Source organism: Pelmatolapia mariae, linkage group LG23 (genome assembly GCF_036321145.2).
Source record: "Pelmatolapia mariae isolate MD_Pm_ZW linkage group LG23, Pm_UMD_F_2, whole genome shotgun sequence".
Lineage (NCBI taxonomy): Eukaryota > Metazoa > Chordata > Actinopteri > Cichliformes > Cichlidae > Pelmatolapia > Pelmatolapia mariae.
Window position 1 is genome coordinate 39,631,284 of NC_086246.1, and position 16,982 is coordinate 39,648,265.

General features: G+C 43.3%; 1 protein-coding gene across 1 annotated transcript in view; it reads right to left on the bottom strand.

Moving 5' to 3' along the window:
* Window positions 1-5,146: 5,146 nt before the first annotated feature.
* ell (elongation factor RNA polymerase II) overlaps window positions 5,147-16,982 on the bottom strand; it is a 44,431-nt gene continuing 32,595 nt past the window's right edge. Inside the window, exons 4-12 of the mRNA XM_063465835.1 lie at window positions 15,667-15,830; window positions 14,397-14,647; window positions 14,184-14,308; window positions 11,617-11,692; window positions 9,232-9,820; window positions 8,832-8,898; window positions 7,852-8,023; window positions 7,686-7,730; window positions 5,147-7,597 (exon numbers count right to left, since the gene is read on the bottom strand). Coding sequence (XP_063321905.1) covers window positions 7,493-7,597; window positions 7,686-7,730; window positions 7,852-8,023; window positions 8,832-8,898; window positions 9,232-9,820; window positions 11,617-11,692; window positions 14,184-14,308; window positions 14,397-14,647; window positions 15,667-15,830 — 1,594 coding nt within the window. The 3' untranslated portion in view covers window positions 5,147-7,492. The remainder of the gene's footprint in view (window positions 7,598-7,685; window positions 7,731-7,851; window positions 8,024-8,831; window positions 8,899-9,231; window positions 9,821-11,616; window positions 11,693-14,183; window positions 14,309-14,396; window positions 14,648-15,666; window positions 15,831-16,982) is intronic.

Here is a 16,982-nt window from a genome sequence, read left to right on the forward strand (position 1 = left end):
CGGCATGAATACATATGGCAAGGGGCCACTGGCAGCGGAGGGGACGCAGACGTCACTGAGCCAGCTCACGAGCAAACCACCCCTTCCCAAGCTGCGTGAGAACACCGATAACATCACGACTTTTTTCCATATTAACGCAGGAATATTTACGCAGAGCCGGCAGATACACGATAAATGATAACAGTTCGTTTTAATCTAAACGCTAAAAACACATTCGACTCTGATTCTCAACATAATACACTTTTATTTACCCATAAATTATAAATATAAATTATAGCTTTAGGTAAATTAAATATAACGCAAATAACAATGCAACGAGTACTAACAAACACATTCTGTTTTACACAACATAATTAAGGACACGTTTTTATGTAGTAGGTGTTGTTATAGAAAGTTTATATACAAATAAAATATAAAACATTGAAAATTAGACCTAAATATTATTTTACAGCCTTTAATTCAATTCAATTCAATTTTATTTATACAGCGCCAAATCACAACAACAGTCGCCTCAAGGCGCTTTATATTGTGAGGTAGATCCTACAATAACACAGATAGAGAAAAACTCAACAGTCATGTGACCCCGTATGAGCAAGCACTTTGGCGACAGTGGGAAGGAAAAACCTCCCTTTTAACCGGAAGAAGCTGGCTCAGGGAGGGGCGGCCATCTGCCACGACCAGTTGGGCTTTATTAATTACTTAATAAAAACAAGTCCTAATTTAAACGATAATTTCCATCTCATGAGCTGTAATTAGATGAGTTTAATCAAATTCTGCAAAAATATTCTGTTTTTGGTTTGATATTACTGAAAGTGTTCCTCATGAGAGGAGCCGCACCAAAGCTCACTTTCACCCTCATACGCCCAGCTTAGGGTCAAAATAAGGGCATACTACCACACACATGTTTACATGCTGTTATTTACAATACTGTGCAAAAGTCTTGAGCCACCCATTGTTTCTTTATATTTTGTTTCTTGTAATTCTGTAGAGTGGTCTTGAACAATGATTCGTCAGGCTTAAAGCGGTCATATAAATAACCCTCACTTTGATCTTTGCAGCAACTTGTCAGTGATCACATCATGCAGTACATCATCTTTATTTGTAAAGGACCATATATAGAGCGTTAGTGCTAAATGGACCATTGTGTTTTTCTTTCCGCAGCAGGTCTCAGTGCAACAGCTGTTAAACGTTTGCACACTTGCATGAGTACACCTGTGTCATCTGCACACACTTACATTTTGAACCAGTGGCAATACCGAAGAAGATCATGAACATAGGCTGTAGATTAAATAATAGGGACTCTTACACATATCCCTGAGGTACACCAACTGTAAAATGCAGTTTGCTCATTTCCTAAGAACAGCTAGAAATGTGTAGGTTTGTATTTTGGAATCTGTGTCCAACTCAAAGAGCTTTCCAACTGTTTCACTGTCTCTACTCGGGGACTCTGTCTCCCAGTGCTGATGTTTTGTAATTTTAATTAGGTCTTTAATACTAATACTACTACTACTACTACTACTACTAATAATAATAATAATAATAATGACAACTATTTTCTTTTGTTATCATTATCTATTTGAAGACTACCCCTGTTAGTTAATTTGAGCACAGACCTGTAGCTGACTATAGGCAGGAACAGAGATGTGCAAACACATGCAATATCAGCAGCCCAGAGTCTGGATCAAAGGCCTAAGTGAAAAACTGTCAGTACAATATTTACCAAAGATTGCTGTTGTTCACAAGACTTACAGCTTTGCCCAGGAGCCTCAAACATCTGCATGTAAAGACTTTAAACGGCCCGAGGAATTTCATTTATATTTTAAAACTAGTAAGTCGGTTGGCTGGAAAACAGTTTTATAGAACAAAACCAGCTGTTTGATATATATGACAGAAATACAGAAATGTTTCTTAAGGAAGTTCTTCAGTATTTATGCAGGCAAGTATCTACCTATCTATGACTCTTTATCAAACAGCTGTTTATACACTTCTGTGCACTTGCAAAACAGTTAAACATGGATATGATGTGTAAGAAATTGGGCACATCTCATTCAAAATTGATGGTGTAGTTGGGGAGCTAATTATAGTAAAATTGTTACTTACTTTATTGCATGGCTGTGAAATGTCCACAGTGAGTGATGATTTATTATGGACTGTGTGGTTGAGGAAGGGTTGGGTTACTACCCGGTCAAGTCACCATATAATTTTCATAATCTGTTTGCCTGTCTTTTTGTTCTCATGCAGCACGATGTTTGCTGAAAAACAATACAATGCACTGAAGGACGTGCAGAAGTATCTATGCTACTGTAGTCATTTGAACTGAGGGCGGTTATGGGAGAGACATTTATACTTTCATGGGTTATGTTGCTGTATTTTTTATTGAATGATAAATTACATGTGAGGATAAGTGGATGAATGAGTACATGGTTTAAACAACAGATAGAGCGAAGAGAGAAATAACCTCAGCTCATTCACAGAAAAGTTGGCTGATTCAGCTCAACAGAGCCAGCATTGTTTACAAGAAGGTTCAGTCATGTGTAGCCTGAATGTGAACCGAGACTGTAGTTCAAATTTCTGACCTTTAGCCACAAAACTGCACCATACCAGATAGACTGACAGGCTATGGTATCTTGATTTTGAAAGCATTAGATCCAAGCAAAATAGCTATGCCTGGTGAAGTGGGATGTTTCTATTATACTCAAAGAAGTCATATATTATCATATAAATGGGAATGTGTCTGCCTGGTGCTAGACGTCTCTTTTGCCAACTGATGATGAGGATGCAGCATCTGGAAGAAGATCAGCAATGAAGGAAGGAAACCTCCTGATATTAGAAATGACCCTGAAGGTCAGGCAGTCGATATGAAGCAGAAACCCGTCCATAATAGAGGAGAAGACGCAGCAAGCTGCAAGTTTGGCTGGTGCTGCAGAATGAATAAGAGATAATCAAGATGGTAAACTCCCAGGTCAAAGAGCACTTAAGAGAGTATTATGGGAAAACTAGCTTTCCCTGGTGGAACCTCTTTTGTGGTTAAGACACAAAAAATAGAAATTTCAGTGAGGCGAATGCAGCTGGTCAAAGCTTGAAGGCTTAGCAGATGTTTATCGCTGCTTCACGTTTGCCCGTTTTGTCTGAAACCATTTGCACTAACCCTCTCATGTATCTGAGAGATGAGACTTTTCACACCTATGTCAGAGCAGACTTATAGCGCCAACTTTGAGAAACCACTGATGCATTTTAAAAATGCAACTGCCATCACACACATCAGCTGCTAAAATCAGCAATGTTTCAGCCGACTTAGGTGTGAAGACACTTTCTTAAAAAATGTTCGGCTAATGGTAAAGCAGCTTGTTTGTTTTTAGGATCCTCATTAGCATGGGCTTTAGCCGTAGCTATTTTAAGTGTCCGTATACTTAAAGGAAACCAATTATGCTCATTTTTAGACCTCATATTTTCATTCCTGGACTCTGTATGCTCCTTATTTATCTTAGCAGCCCCTTAATCCACCCAGAGTAACCAGCGGTTACCATTTGAGGGCTCCGAGTCCACCCACTGTCAGAAATAAACTCTTGTAGCTGCTCCGTTTTTAAGGTCAACCACCCTTCTTCTGCTTGGCTACACTTTTTAAACGAAAGAAATAAACACCGGGTGGGTGGGGCTTCCTCTGTTCACCTGGTTCTATTAAATTCAATATAATTTTATTTATACAGCACCAAATCACAACAACAGTCACCTCAAGGCGCTTTATATTGTAAGGTAGACCCTACAATAATACATACAGAGAAAAACCCAACAATCATATGAGCCCCTATGAGCAAGCCCTTTGGCGACAGTGGGAAGGAAAAACTCCCTTTTAAGAGGAAGAAATCCCCGACAGAACCAGGCTCAAGGAGGGGCGGCCATCTGCTGCGACCGGTTGGGGTGAGAGAAGGAAGACAGGATAAAAGATGACTCAATGACATCACACAGAGCGGAGGGCAGAAAAAGCTGGTCAGAGCAGTGTGACGGTGGAACTGCTGGCTCACATGAATTATCCATCTTTGAAACTCTGGCCGCCTCTAATATTAGCATCCACCACTGCAACAGTAAGGAGAGCATAATAAAGCCTTTTAAATTAATCGATTATGTCATGCCAATTACCTTCAATAAAAGTCAGCCCTTTATTTCAACTACGGCCTACATTTTCACGTGAAAGCACTAGCTTGCTCTGTTAGCACAGAATCTGAATAGAAGCAGATCCCTCTGCAGTTTTCAGCAGAGAGAGAGAGGGGAGGGGAGACCTCTGTGTGTAAACATGTTTGTGTATATGCTGCTGTATGTTGAGGAGAGGGGGAGATGGCAGCTTGCCACAGTGAACTCTCTGACCAGCCCACCCTCCCCTCCAGCTCCCTCAGCAGCTCTGAGGCCAGCTTTGGGATGAGAGCCATGCGCAGCGAGGCTCAGGCACAGCTCAGCCCAGCCAACTGGAACGCAGTCGCTATGTAGATTTCTGGGATCTTTCACAGTGTGTCAGATTACAGCGAGCCTCGTCCTGCGCTGCCTGGCTGGAGCATCCTCTGCTCACGGTGCCATGCCAAGGCCTTTTTGCGGATCCACGTTTAAGTGTCAGTAAACATACATTCACAAACTATAAGAGGATGCCAATTAGACACAAGACACACGTAGACTACAAAGTGGAAGCTTTTAACTAATTCCCCTTGCAACCAAATGGATCCCTGAGGGTGTCGCCGAGCACACGTAAGGGTTTACCGACGAAGAGAAACAAAGAAATCTGGGACACCGCATGGATCTAAATATTTCTAGTTAATCTGCTGCCTTCATGGACAAAGGCGAGGCATGCCAGGACTGTGTGGAGGCTGTGGAACCCAACAGTGTGAGGCTGCTGCCATCCAAAGGACAGCTGCTGTATTACAAACCAGTCGATTCAGTCATTGTTACAAAAGATTGAGGATTTCCTTAATTAGAGAAAGTGTTCCAGTAATTAGAATTTCCACAAACATGTTTGAAAGCTTTAAACAAAAAAAAAAAAAAAAAAAAAAAAAAAAAAAAGACTTCATCTGTATGATTGAATATCCCTGACGCCATGTGGAAACAGCAGGAAATGTAGCACCATTACAATAAAGGGCAACAACAACGGATTCAGAATTTCACAAATAAAGATTTGAAAGAATTTTATTATTGAAACAAAGATCATCTCAGTCCCAGTCCCTTATGGTTTTCAAAAAGCGTGCTTTGGGTTTTAGCGCCAACATTTCACGACTGTCCTCCAAAGCCCTCTTTGCTTATACAGCAGCATGTATATACTGAAGGGAAAAGAAAAAGGGAAAAAAAAAACCTATACAAACAGATCATTTTGGCACAATCAACTCGTACATGGTACTCTTGTGCTGGCATATCATTACCAGTTTGCTCTCCATTGGATCAAAATATCTTTCACTGATAAACTTATTCACGATGGATTTTGACCAGAGAGAGGGAAATACAGTAATCATGTCTGAATCTTTGTAGAAAACAAGGTACAGTAAGAGTGACTGAAAGTCTTTGTTAAAAGATGTAACGCTCGGTGATGCCGAGTGTTGATACCAGTAACAAAACATTCCTCCTCACAGACTTCCGAGTCCCAGATCCAGCCTCGGTCTGAACCCGACAGCGCGTTTCTAAGCTCTGAACTTCATGTAGTGTTTGCATTAGGAGCGAGATGAAAATCTGAAACCTGACAAGTCCAGTGTGAAGCTCTGACCCCTCTCACAGGGAAACACTGAAGAACTTCCTACTGGATGGTAAATCATAGACAAAATGAATGAGAACTGGAAGCGGGGAATTCAAGTTCCTTTGCCAACATTTGGTAGAGCGTTTTGTGTCATCCCACTCAGTAAGCACTTTGGTATACATGCTGGTCAGAGTCACGTCTACTCGATTACATGATAATACAGTCGGACTAGGCCTCAGCGTGGATTTTAATATCCTTGGGCAGTTTTTTTTCTTCAAGTAAAGATACAAAGACTGTTCATTGTAACTCATTCATAAAGCATGCACTCGGATGGACAAAGAAGTGTGTCGATTGGACAAAGCCCCAAGATAACAGCAAGATCAGAAGAAAAAGTGCAGATTCTCCATATTCACGTAAAAAGATTGATATAAGAAACGCACTTGCTGACGGCGCTCGGCGTTTCTCGGGCATCTCGACTCGATGCTGACCCGGGAAACTGATTTTTTGGGTCGCTCCCTGTAAATACTTGACATCACACTTGAAAAAGGCAAAAACTGGTCCTCCTCTGAGCAGGAGGTCCACCGGGCTCCACTCGGAAGATGAACAAAAATGGCTTCATCTTAACAGTCGTCTCAGATGGACTAGCATGCGGGAAGATTAGCAGACAAAAACAAAAGTAAACGTGATCTGAACACAACTGAAAGTGATAATGGTGCACAAGCCCAAACTTCCAAAACTTCCCGGAGATGAAAAGAAAAAGGCTGTAGGTCTGCATCCCGTCTGCTTCAGCTTACAATTCAAGGATCTTCCGTAGTGCGAAGAAGGGTAACACTGATACTGAGCTCCTCAGAAAACTCGGACACATTCTGTTGCTACAAAAGCCGTAATAAACAGGAAAGACGATTCATTAACAGCAGAGAATAGTTTCTCACTGACGCAATAACTGAACCACAACTTAGGACCACCGCAGGAACCGAGCTCGGCCTGAAGGACCGCAAACCCGAGCCCCCCTCCTTTAAGACGCGTGCATATGATTTTAGAAACGAAAAGCTGAACGCACAAACCCGCGTGTGACCGTGCGCGCCGGTTTCAAATCAACAGTAATATCTGCATCTCTTTAAAAGAGATGTATAAAGTTATCCCAAAAGACTGACAGACGGGCAAGGCAGCTTCTGGATAAAATACTGGCAGACATTCAAAATGTGAGAACAGAAGCTTTAAAGTACTGATACAGAGGAGTGTAAAACAGACTCATCCCCCATTTTAATATCCAAAATAAATACAAAGAAATAGGTTCGACATCTCAACCATTCATTTTTCACTAAGCGGGGAAAACTTTTTCATCATTCGTTTAATTTTTTTCTCAACTCAAAAACAAATTCATTGCATTTGGCATTCAATCTGCAGTTTTCATCTCCGTGTCCCTCCTGTTTCCAAAGCAGGAAAAAGAATTTGGAAATCTCCCAAGAACGTGGCAAAGTTTCCATGTTTGACACTTTCACATCTCTGAACTATAAGCAGGGTGTGTAGAAAAACAGACCTGCACAGAGCCACTTTTTCTGGATGCACACCAGGCTTCGCCTCATCTTCACAAAAGAAAAAACAAAAGAAAAACAGAGCGTGTCCCGCTTAGTTCCCACTAGAGCCTTTGGCCCCGATGAGAGGAATACTCCCTTCATGGCAATTTTTTTCTTCTTCTTTTCTCCCCACACAAGCAGAATCTGGAGCTTTCCGCCATCTGCTCAGCTTCCAGAGATAACAGGGAACACAGTCTAATAACCACTTTTAAAGTTGCTGTTGATCGTACTCCGCAATGAGTTTCTTAATGTGCGCCAGTTTGTTGTGTAGATATTCACAGCGGTTCTTCTCTTGGCTGTAGTTTGGATTAGTCTGCAACGGACACGAAAAAGCACAGCTTCAGAATCTGATAAACCGCTCACACACTTCATCATCAGCGTCAGTCAGAGCCACGACCTACCTTTTTTATTTTACGATACTCTTGAAGTATTTGATTGTGAACCGTCTGTTAAAAGAAGGAAAGTGTTTAAGTCATTCGTCCTCATACGAAAGTTAAAAGCGTCGTGTTTATTATACAGTTACTCGTGGTGCCGTGTAATCTTTCGCGTCTCTCTCGGGGTGTCTACCTTGTACTTGTCTGTGCCGTGTTGGAGCTGTTTCAGCTCATTATCCAGCACCGTGAACTGCCGGGTGATGCCCTCTATTCGAGCATGTAGTCCCCGGTACTCGCTGTACTCGGCGTTGAAATCATTTTTATACCTTTGACGCTGCTCCGGAGAGCTGATCACTGTATATTTCCTAAGGAGAAGAATACAGAAAAAATATTACCGAACAAGAAGAGCCAAACCTCTACCAAGGACACTCCCTGTCTGGGCAGCATTTACTTTGGATTTTCTTTGTTTTTTTTAAATGTACTTTTACTTTGTCTGCAGTAAAAAGATGACACAACACACAGCACAGTTGTAAGAGTCAGAGTTTCTCAGTTATAAGGCTTTTGTCAGTTTTCCACAAATAAATCATCGAGTTGACCTCGAAGACCTCAGTGGATGCGAGCCAAATTTGAGTGCATTGTTAACATGACCCCAACGTTTTATAAGAATTCTTTCAAAACTGTGTTTACAGACAGAAGGACACACAAGCTTTACCAGAACCGAGAAATATAACCTCGCTGGCCTCGGTAATTAAAGGATTTTTAGAAAAGGTCCCACAGTGCACATACAGGACACCTCAGCTATTGAGTTCAAGTTGTGAGGAGTGAGAAGAATCAATATCGGTTTTTAAGTCTGACGCTGCGGGAAAAGTGCAACTTAAACCGTAACCCAAAATATGTGTCATCACGTCTGCGTTCATGTTTGAGTTGTGGCTGTGAGGAGGAGGAGTATAATTTTTGTGTCTCAGCCACAGCTATGGAGCCGGGTGGCAAAAGGACGAAAAAGTAATGAGCGCTTTCTGAACACCAGCACGCACCCGTCTCCTTTACGTCACGTCTCACCACCGATGGGACAGTGAACTATCTCCTCTCCTCATGTGTGACTCACGGTGGAGGCCGTCTCATTTATTCTGATGAGTTTAACAAGAAGAAGTTTGTCAAAACTTGACTACTCACAATAAATAGTCTGCCACTTCAGGTGAAGATGAAGGAATACTGGTACTGTTACACATCCCATTAAGATCTGAAACGAGGACACACATTTGAATAATCTCAATGTGTCATCTGTGCAGGTCTCTGATGCAAAAGCAGAGAAACGTCAGTATGACTGTTATTTGTATTTAACTATCATCTGTTTTCTGCCAGTGAAATTAACAGGCGTACATGAGGAACAAACTCGAACAGCAGGGGTCTCAGTTTGTTCGATAAGAAATTGACTCGTCACATGATGCATCACCTACTCACAGTGATGACTAACTGGAGAGCATCCAAATATCAAGTATTACTTTTATTCAGAAATCCACATCTAACGCAGTAAAATGCTGTGTGTGTGTGTGTGTGTGTGTGTCGCTCTCACCTGTGCTTCTGTGTGGAATACTGTTGCTTTTGAGGTTTCCTAGGCTCGTCTCACAGGCTCTACTAGGCTCCGGCACACACTCGTCACGACTTTTCCTCTCGTTTTCCTGCTCTTGCTCCTTCTCCCTCACCTTCTCTTTATCTTTGCTCTTCTCTTTGTCTTTATGCTTTTTGGACTTCTTTTTAGACTTGGTGTTTAAGGAGGAAGCGCTCTTGTCCCGCGGGGCCTCCAGGACCGTGTGTTTGGGGGAAGATGTTTGAGGGAGCGAAGGCGGCTGACTGAACCTCTCGGGCACCGCCAATTCCTGAGAGTCACAGTCGCGTCCATTGTTGCTGGAGTCATTGCTGACGTCCGACAATGCTTCAAAAGGACGGGGGATGTCGAGCATGGGCAGCTGCTGGGAGCCGGACGGCGTTCCGCCATCTGGCGCCGAACCCGCCACTCCCGACTGCGCGCTGCCTGCATCGCCTCTGCCATTGGAAGAGCTGATCTTGCCATTAACCGGGGGTGTTGCAGCCTTGCTAGCGAGGTGCGATATCCTTGGCTTTTTGTTGGCGAGTGGGTCGATGAAGTCGGCAGCGGGCCGTTTCTGGCAAAAAAAAAAAACTGTTTTAGTTTCATACCTTAAAACAGCGTTTGATATGAAATAGTGTTCCAGGTGAAATCAGACAGGGGAGAGACTCTAATGAGAGCAGAAAGCAACATAATGAAAACGACAAGACTACAGAGTATTCGAGGAAGAGCACTCTTAGCAGCAAAGACACAATGATGACTGTGCTTCCTTTTCACAACAGCAGAGATTAGATTACAGACAGCCCTGTTTGACCCAGTCCACTCTGAAGACTTTGGGAGTGGCAGACTCGATGACTTTGTTTGCTCTCCTGACTTGGTGGTGTGAAACAAAGGCAAAGAGCCAGTGAGGAGCTCAGCTTGAACCTCCCAAGCTCTTCTAATCTTCTCCACACAAAGCACCTTTGACACCCGAGATCAAAAGTCTCCTGAGATGACAGCCGGAATGAAAAGACTTCTTTATGATTAGCCATGATGGAGGAGGCTACACTTTAAGTTTCATGTTCATCAGTGTGGGTATGCCTTCCCATTGTACTGTAGCACTCCCTGATTCAGACCAGACCCAGCTCAGGTTTATGCTGCATTACCTGCTGTGATTCTGTCTTTTTACCAATGCAGCTAAAAATGGAGCCCGGAGGCCTGTGTGTATGTATTCATATCTTTGTGGGGACCAAAAATTGTAAGTTTACTATGCTTGTGGGGACTAACAACCCGTTATAGGGACAAAATGCTCGTCCCAACGAGTCTGAAGGCAATTTTCAGACTCAAAATGTGGCTTGGCTTTAGTGTCAGGGTTACAATTAGGTTATGGGCAGGGTTAGGCTGAGGGTTAGGGTAAGAAGCTAGGGAAAGCATTATGTCAACGAGTTGTCCTCACTAAGATATGGAAACGTGTGTGTGTGTGTGTGTACAGAGGGAGTGAGCGGAAAGGAAGGGGCAAACAGTAGGTGTCTGAGGCAAGAACAGCTGAGTGGAAGGAGCTATTAATAAAGCAGAGCCGCTTCTCCTCCCTCTGCTTAATGGAAGTGTAAATAATGGTAAATTTAGACGTCTGTACAGACCAAACAGGACAGGCAGTATGAAAATATCAAAAAATTGTTTAGGCAGTAAGGCAGGAAAACACAATTTCACGCAGATATAGTACACCCAAGAGGATATTTTGTATAATAACAAAAGTTAAGTATTCATGGAAACGTGTATATTTATTTAAAGATTCTAGGGGAGCTTCTAATATCCCTTAATGCGTAATTCTGACCAGCAGCAACCACTTAAGAAAACATTTACTCCAAAAGGCACTTTGGAAATTCACAGAGTAGGATACTAAGAGGAAACATTTATACTTTTGCAGACAGCCAGATGATTTAGAAAAACCCTCCTTGGGAAATACCAGAAACCACCAGACTACTACAACAACAGTCCGGGGGTCAGGCTGCAGTGTTTGGTAAACTGGTGGAAATGGAAAGAAACGCTCCAGTACACACATTAGGTGGAAATAATCTTACCCCTATTCCTCCTGCCTTTCTACAAGGTTGCTGGAAACATGCAAAAGGCTTAAGCAAGCTTGGGTTACACATTACTCTCTGTATTTACACTGATTTTTTTTCTGCCTGGTCTGTATCTCAAACAGGGGTTTTCTATTCTTACATGTAGCTTCCTCCGTCTTAACCAGCCATCTATCGTGGTCTGATCACAGGAAGAGACTCATTATTAAATGTTCAGTCAGTAACGAGGAGGAGGAGGCAGAGGGAAACGGCAGATGAGGCTTTAGGAAAATGTGTGGAAGTGAGAGACGGGTTAAAGGAAGAGGAGGCTCACTTGAGATGGAGAGCTGCTGGCCAGCTCTTTCGGTGGGCTCTCTGGTGGAGGTGCAGAGCTGTTCTGGGCTTGTTTCCTAAGAGAGTTCATGCACACAGACAGAGACAGCCAAGAAAATTTAATACAGTTTATGCATACCTGCAGTGCATTAAAACTCTTATCTATCCAACTATCCTGGTGAGTTAAAGCAACATATGCACTGGCAGCAGTGAGGGGCTTAAAGTGCAGGAAAGTGATCTCTTTCAACCTCAGCGTTTGACGAGACACTTCCACACCACTAACACGCTTCTCAGGTCTGAAGCAATCATGGGCTCATAAAGTGTCTTTGAAATGACTTAAACCCTTACAGCTTAAAATCCCCTTTTCTAAGCATACACGGCAAAAAAAGAAAAAGAAATCTAGCTGAAATTTATTCTGTGACAAGCAAATTGTATGTACGAGGACTTCAAAGACGTGAGACAGTCACACTGAGAAGCTCAGAGGGTAGCTATGACAACTGAGTGAAGGAGGAGGTACTTGAGAGCAGCATTTAATTATGTACAGAGAAGGCAAAGTTTCAATAATAAAATCTGTGCACATTTTTAACATTTAATGCTTTTTAATCTCTCACTCACTGCAGTGTGTTTATTTAACGGCTGAACGGTTTTGGCAGCAGCTCGTGCACGATGAGCGAGAGAGTGCCACGACACTCTGCAGTGACAAAGAAAGTGGTGCTGCTGCTCACTTGGGGATGGACACTTGTTGTGCCGGGTTACATTTATAAAGAGGTTACTTTTGCATGCTCCGACAATAACAGAACGTCGATTTAAAGGCAAACCAGCAACATTTACATGCCGATCGTAACTGCCTCCATTACCCACGAATCATTGCACGGCCAAGTATGAACAAGGATAAACGGTGCATGCTACATGCAACAACGTACACTTCCTGAGAAGCGTAACTACACGTTAGATTGAAGCATCCCACGGCTACTGCGATTGGCCCGTCGATTCTCCCTGTGCATTTCCAGCTACGTTTAACGTTGAAGTACGATATCAGTGAGAGGACAACAATCAACGCCTCAGTATAAGGAATAATCATCAGTGTCAATATACAGAGGGGAAAAAAGTCACAGGATTTGTTCCTATCGACTGGCACCGCACGTCTAACAGCAGGACACGACAACAATGTTGACCACTTAGGTAGGATACATCACAGGCTCTAACAAGGATTCCCCACAGATATATGAATCAGTCCTTAAAGTTGCTTTTTTGAAGTGGAACCTCAGTCCGCTGACCTGAGCAGAGTTCTAACGCTGGCTTAAACACTAGCAGTAAAAACAGAATTCACTGGACAAACACCACATGTGGCCATAAAAATAAAGATGGAGATGCTCCTGCCACAGCTGAGGACTTTATCAGTAGGGGGCAGTTAGGTACACCAAGTCTCGTCAGTGCCGCGCCCTTGTAAAAATCAAGGCGTGTGTGTGAGAGAGTGAGAGAGAGTGAGTGTGCAGCTGACACTCAAAGGCAGGCAGGAGTGAGAGCAGTGAGACAGCGGGCTGAACCTTGGACAGGTGCCACTTCACACACAGATCAGCATGTGCTGGAACACTTGCATCATGTGCGCCTCACTCATGTTGCTGTGCGACTCCTGCGTGACTGACTGCATTAGCTCCAAACACTGGAGGAGCCACGGAGGGGGAGGTGGTATTTAGGTGGGAGGCTGTTTGCTAGTCAGCTGATAAACTCCCAAAAAAAGAGCTCAAAGTACAGTAAAGACATACAAATGGGCAGCAAGCATGTGCGGATGTTAAAAAGAAAATACAAGAGCACACACATAAAATACTGACTAGACTTTCCGACAAAAACCGGAGAACTGTTGCAGTGCATGAGACTGCGTGTTGCACGGTGTTGCATTATGAACACTCAGTGTTAATATCCTGGCTGCCTTCAGGTGTGTGCACAGTTAAGGTTACTGTGGATAATTGGAGCTATTCTGGAGTCCACTATGTAAACACAAACTGAGGACTGAATGTTGCTGGTCTATATATAGACTCCCTTGCTTTTCCTCGGCGTCCCAGACCATGAGAAACCAGATTTTTCCACCGGGACGGAGGCCAGCAGCTCACGCTGTTAACAAATACAACACTAAGAGGAAATTCAGTGGAATGCAGAAATCTTCCTGGGGGACAGAGAAAGTCGAGCACATTCATACCTCCCAAAAATTCCTGAAAGAAAATAATTTCAATCCAAAAATATCCTTATACATGCAACGATCACGTCTCATAAACGACACGAGGAAAATATTAAAGAAAAATAAGCATGCATAGATATTAAACATTACTTCAATGCGCCGTAAGACTTTAAACTCATAACCATCATTCTGGCGCTTAACTCTCGCCAGAAATACAAACAAGGTGCTTTTTAAGATTTTTAAGCCACAACACGTGAGATGAAACTTAAATCTACTGATCTACCAGAAATGCTGCTGTACAAATGAACACTGCTACAGTATCAGAGCCTTCTAACTGCTGGCATGCTATCTCACTGAACACACGTACACATATTTATTGACTGCTGACGGACCTGAACAGAATTCTCTTGAGAAGCTGCTGGTCTCCTTCTGTGTAGCCTGGCCAGTCCTTCTGAATTTCCTTATACAAAAAGTCCTTTAATGTGAAAGTGTTTTCTCTCCCATTCAGGTTTGCAACCTATGAAAGGAGCAGAAATCTCAGGTGAGCCCAGCTACTATCAAAGTATCAGGAAATCTACATGATGGCCCAAGAGTGTGTGTGCGACCTGTTGCAGGTGGCTATCCAGGGAGTCTTTGTCTAATGGCGAGAGACCATCCTTCTGCAACCTCAGGATCAGCTCGGGCTTCTTGTAAGGCTTGAGAGCCAGCAGGTGGACGAGGCGCTCTCGGAGCGGCCTGTGCTGAGTTGCGCTCTTCTTCAGCGTACTGCTCGAGATGATGACGGGTCGAGACGTCCTCCGTAAGGGTGCGACGTCTGAGAGTCCAGGTGCCGGTTTCCGGATCTGAACCTTCTTACCTGAGAAGAGTTAAAACGCACAGACTGATGCTACACATTTTAACGGATCTTTCAAAGAGCCGTCTTAGGAAAACTGTCTGCAGTTTATTTACGAGTTACGACGAGACGCTCGTCTTATGATAATTTTAATTATAAGGGGTATTTAGCGAGCTATGCTGTAATTTATCACAAATAAACACAGTGTTAGAAAAATGAGTCATCAGGTTGCTTTTTGGTTGGCAGCCAGTGTATTTTATTTTCTTAAGAACAAAAACTGCAGTTTCATCACAGCATCTTTGGACACAGTGGCTGTTAAAGGCTGGGAGAGCTTGCAGATGACTCATAGGTGACGCATTGTGAAATGATCTTAAGTTCAAGTCTGTGTGGCAACACTAAACTTCCAGCAAACAGCAGTGATCGCCATCTCCCAGTGACACCTTGCTTTCGGATCACCTCGTGAGACCAACACCCCGTTTGCTTCCTAGCACGCGGGCCGAGCGTGCTTGACTCAGAGCCTCATGCTGAACAGGATCACACTAGATTTCTTTCTTTGTAGGCAGCGAGGCAGAGCCGCTGCGGCTTTCTGCTTCGACTGACGCTCAGGGCACTGCGGTGTGGGTCTGATACCAAAACAGAGATTCAGAAAGTGGACGTGTTATGTGTGGATGTGCCTGGGGGCATTTCCTCCTCTGTGTGTTTTTAAATTACATTCAAGGAGAAATGGATCAGTGCGTATGAGCCTTTACAGCAAGCACGCATGCTGTTACCGTGAAAGTACACTGCCGTTCAGACACAGGTCACTTTCTGTTAACGCTTCATTCAGATAACCACAGCGAGGAAGCTCAAACAAGCCGTCTGGTCCAGTGAGAACCCATTCACCAGCAGAGCACGGGCCAAGTGTGGGTGTTTGCAGGGAAATATCGCTTCACACGAACCAAAAGCTCAACACTGGTAGTCTTACTAGTCTGTGTGAGTAGGAGACTCTGAAAATGACAGACCAACAGTTGGTATTCATGTGTCATAGTATCGCGTTTTCTCACCTACGTATCGTCCCCCAGGCTTGATGACGATGGCGCTCCTGCTGCGAGTCTCCTCCTCAACCTGGGCCATGCTTTCCTTGGCCTTCTGGTAGGAGTCGTCTGTGGCACATACTGTAATCTTGTCCTGGATCCCACCCAAACAATCCAGCTGAATGCTCCCTTCACTGCCAAAACAAAAAGGAGGTGGTGAGAGAGGAAGACAGAGAATGAATGGACAGAAGTTTGAACTGAAAAAAACCCAATTAGAATCCTTTTTATTGGAGATGAGGAATAAGACACCTGTGATACATTTAAACGAGTCCTACTTTAAAGTATTGCAACAGTGTATTTATAACATTAAGTATTAAAGACTATTTTCACTACTCCACCCCTTCACCGTGCATTCCTGCCCACATGAGAGCCATTAAACCCCCCGGAGGGCACAACTATTATTTTTTCAATTTCCAGCCAACTGTGGGTTCCCACAGTACGACTCACTGCGGCATCAAATCCTATTCTTTCACAGACTTTCCGGCTCCCTTTGATTCCCTTCCACTTTGATGAGGATTTGGCAGAAAATGAGATGGTGCTAGCACAGTTGGTGGAAGCTGAGCTCTGTCATTTGGGTTTTAGACTGCAACTGGAGGTTGACGAGGATCAAGTCGGAGATTCGAATTAACTCCAGCTGACCCACTTTTTAAAAATACTTTGAGAACAATGGGGTCAGAAACTTGACAAGTATAAGATCCTTGTAGTTCCTCATTCTGTTCCTCCATTTCCTTCCTCTTCGACGCACACATCTGCTGGCATTAATTTGATTCAGTCACAGTTTGCGGACGTTATGTGTCGAGTCTTTCCCACCTCTACTTGCTGGGATGGGCCCGACCACCCATGATTGAAGTTTAACTGTACTGGAACACCAGATAGCTTAAGTTCTTACCTCAACATTATTTTGCAAGAATATTTTGTTTAATAACTCAATTTTGGGTTAACTCGACAGAACAATGTCGTCACTCAGCTCGCAGCACCTTTTCATATTTAACTGGAAAAAGATGAAGAACGATTGAACCATTTACCAAAGTTCATAAACGTCACAGCGTCCCGGGGCCGAAGCCCCCATTGTCTTCATCTATGCTGCCTGTAAGGCGGTGAATTGAGAGACCTGATGATTGGCCTCAGGTCCCGAGTTTAACAGTATTTCCAAGCAACAGTCTGCCTGGAAATACTCGTTAGATAATTGAAGTCCAAAGACTGCTGACTATTTACACATGGTTTAAATATGTTGACAGAACATGACATTACATCTTGTGTTTTTATGGAGTGTTCCTAGTGCCAGT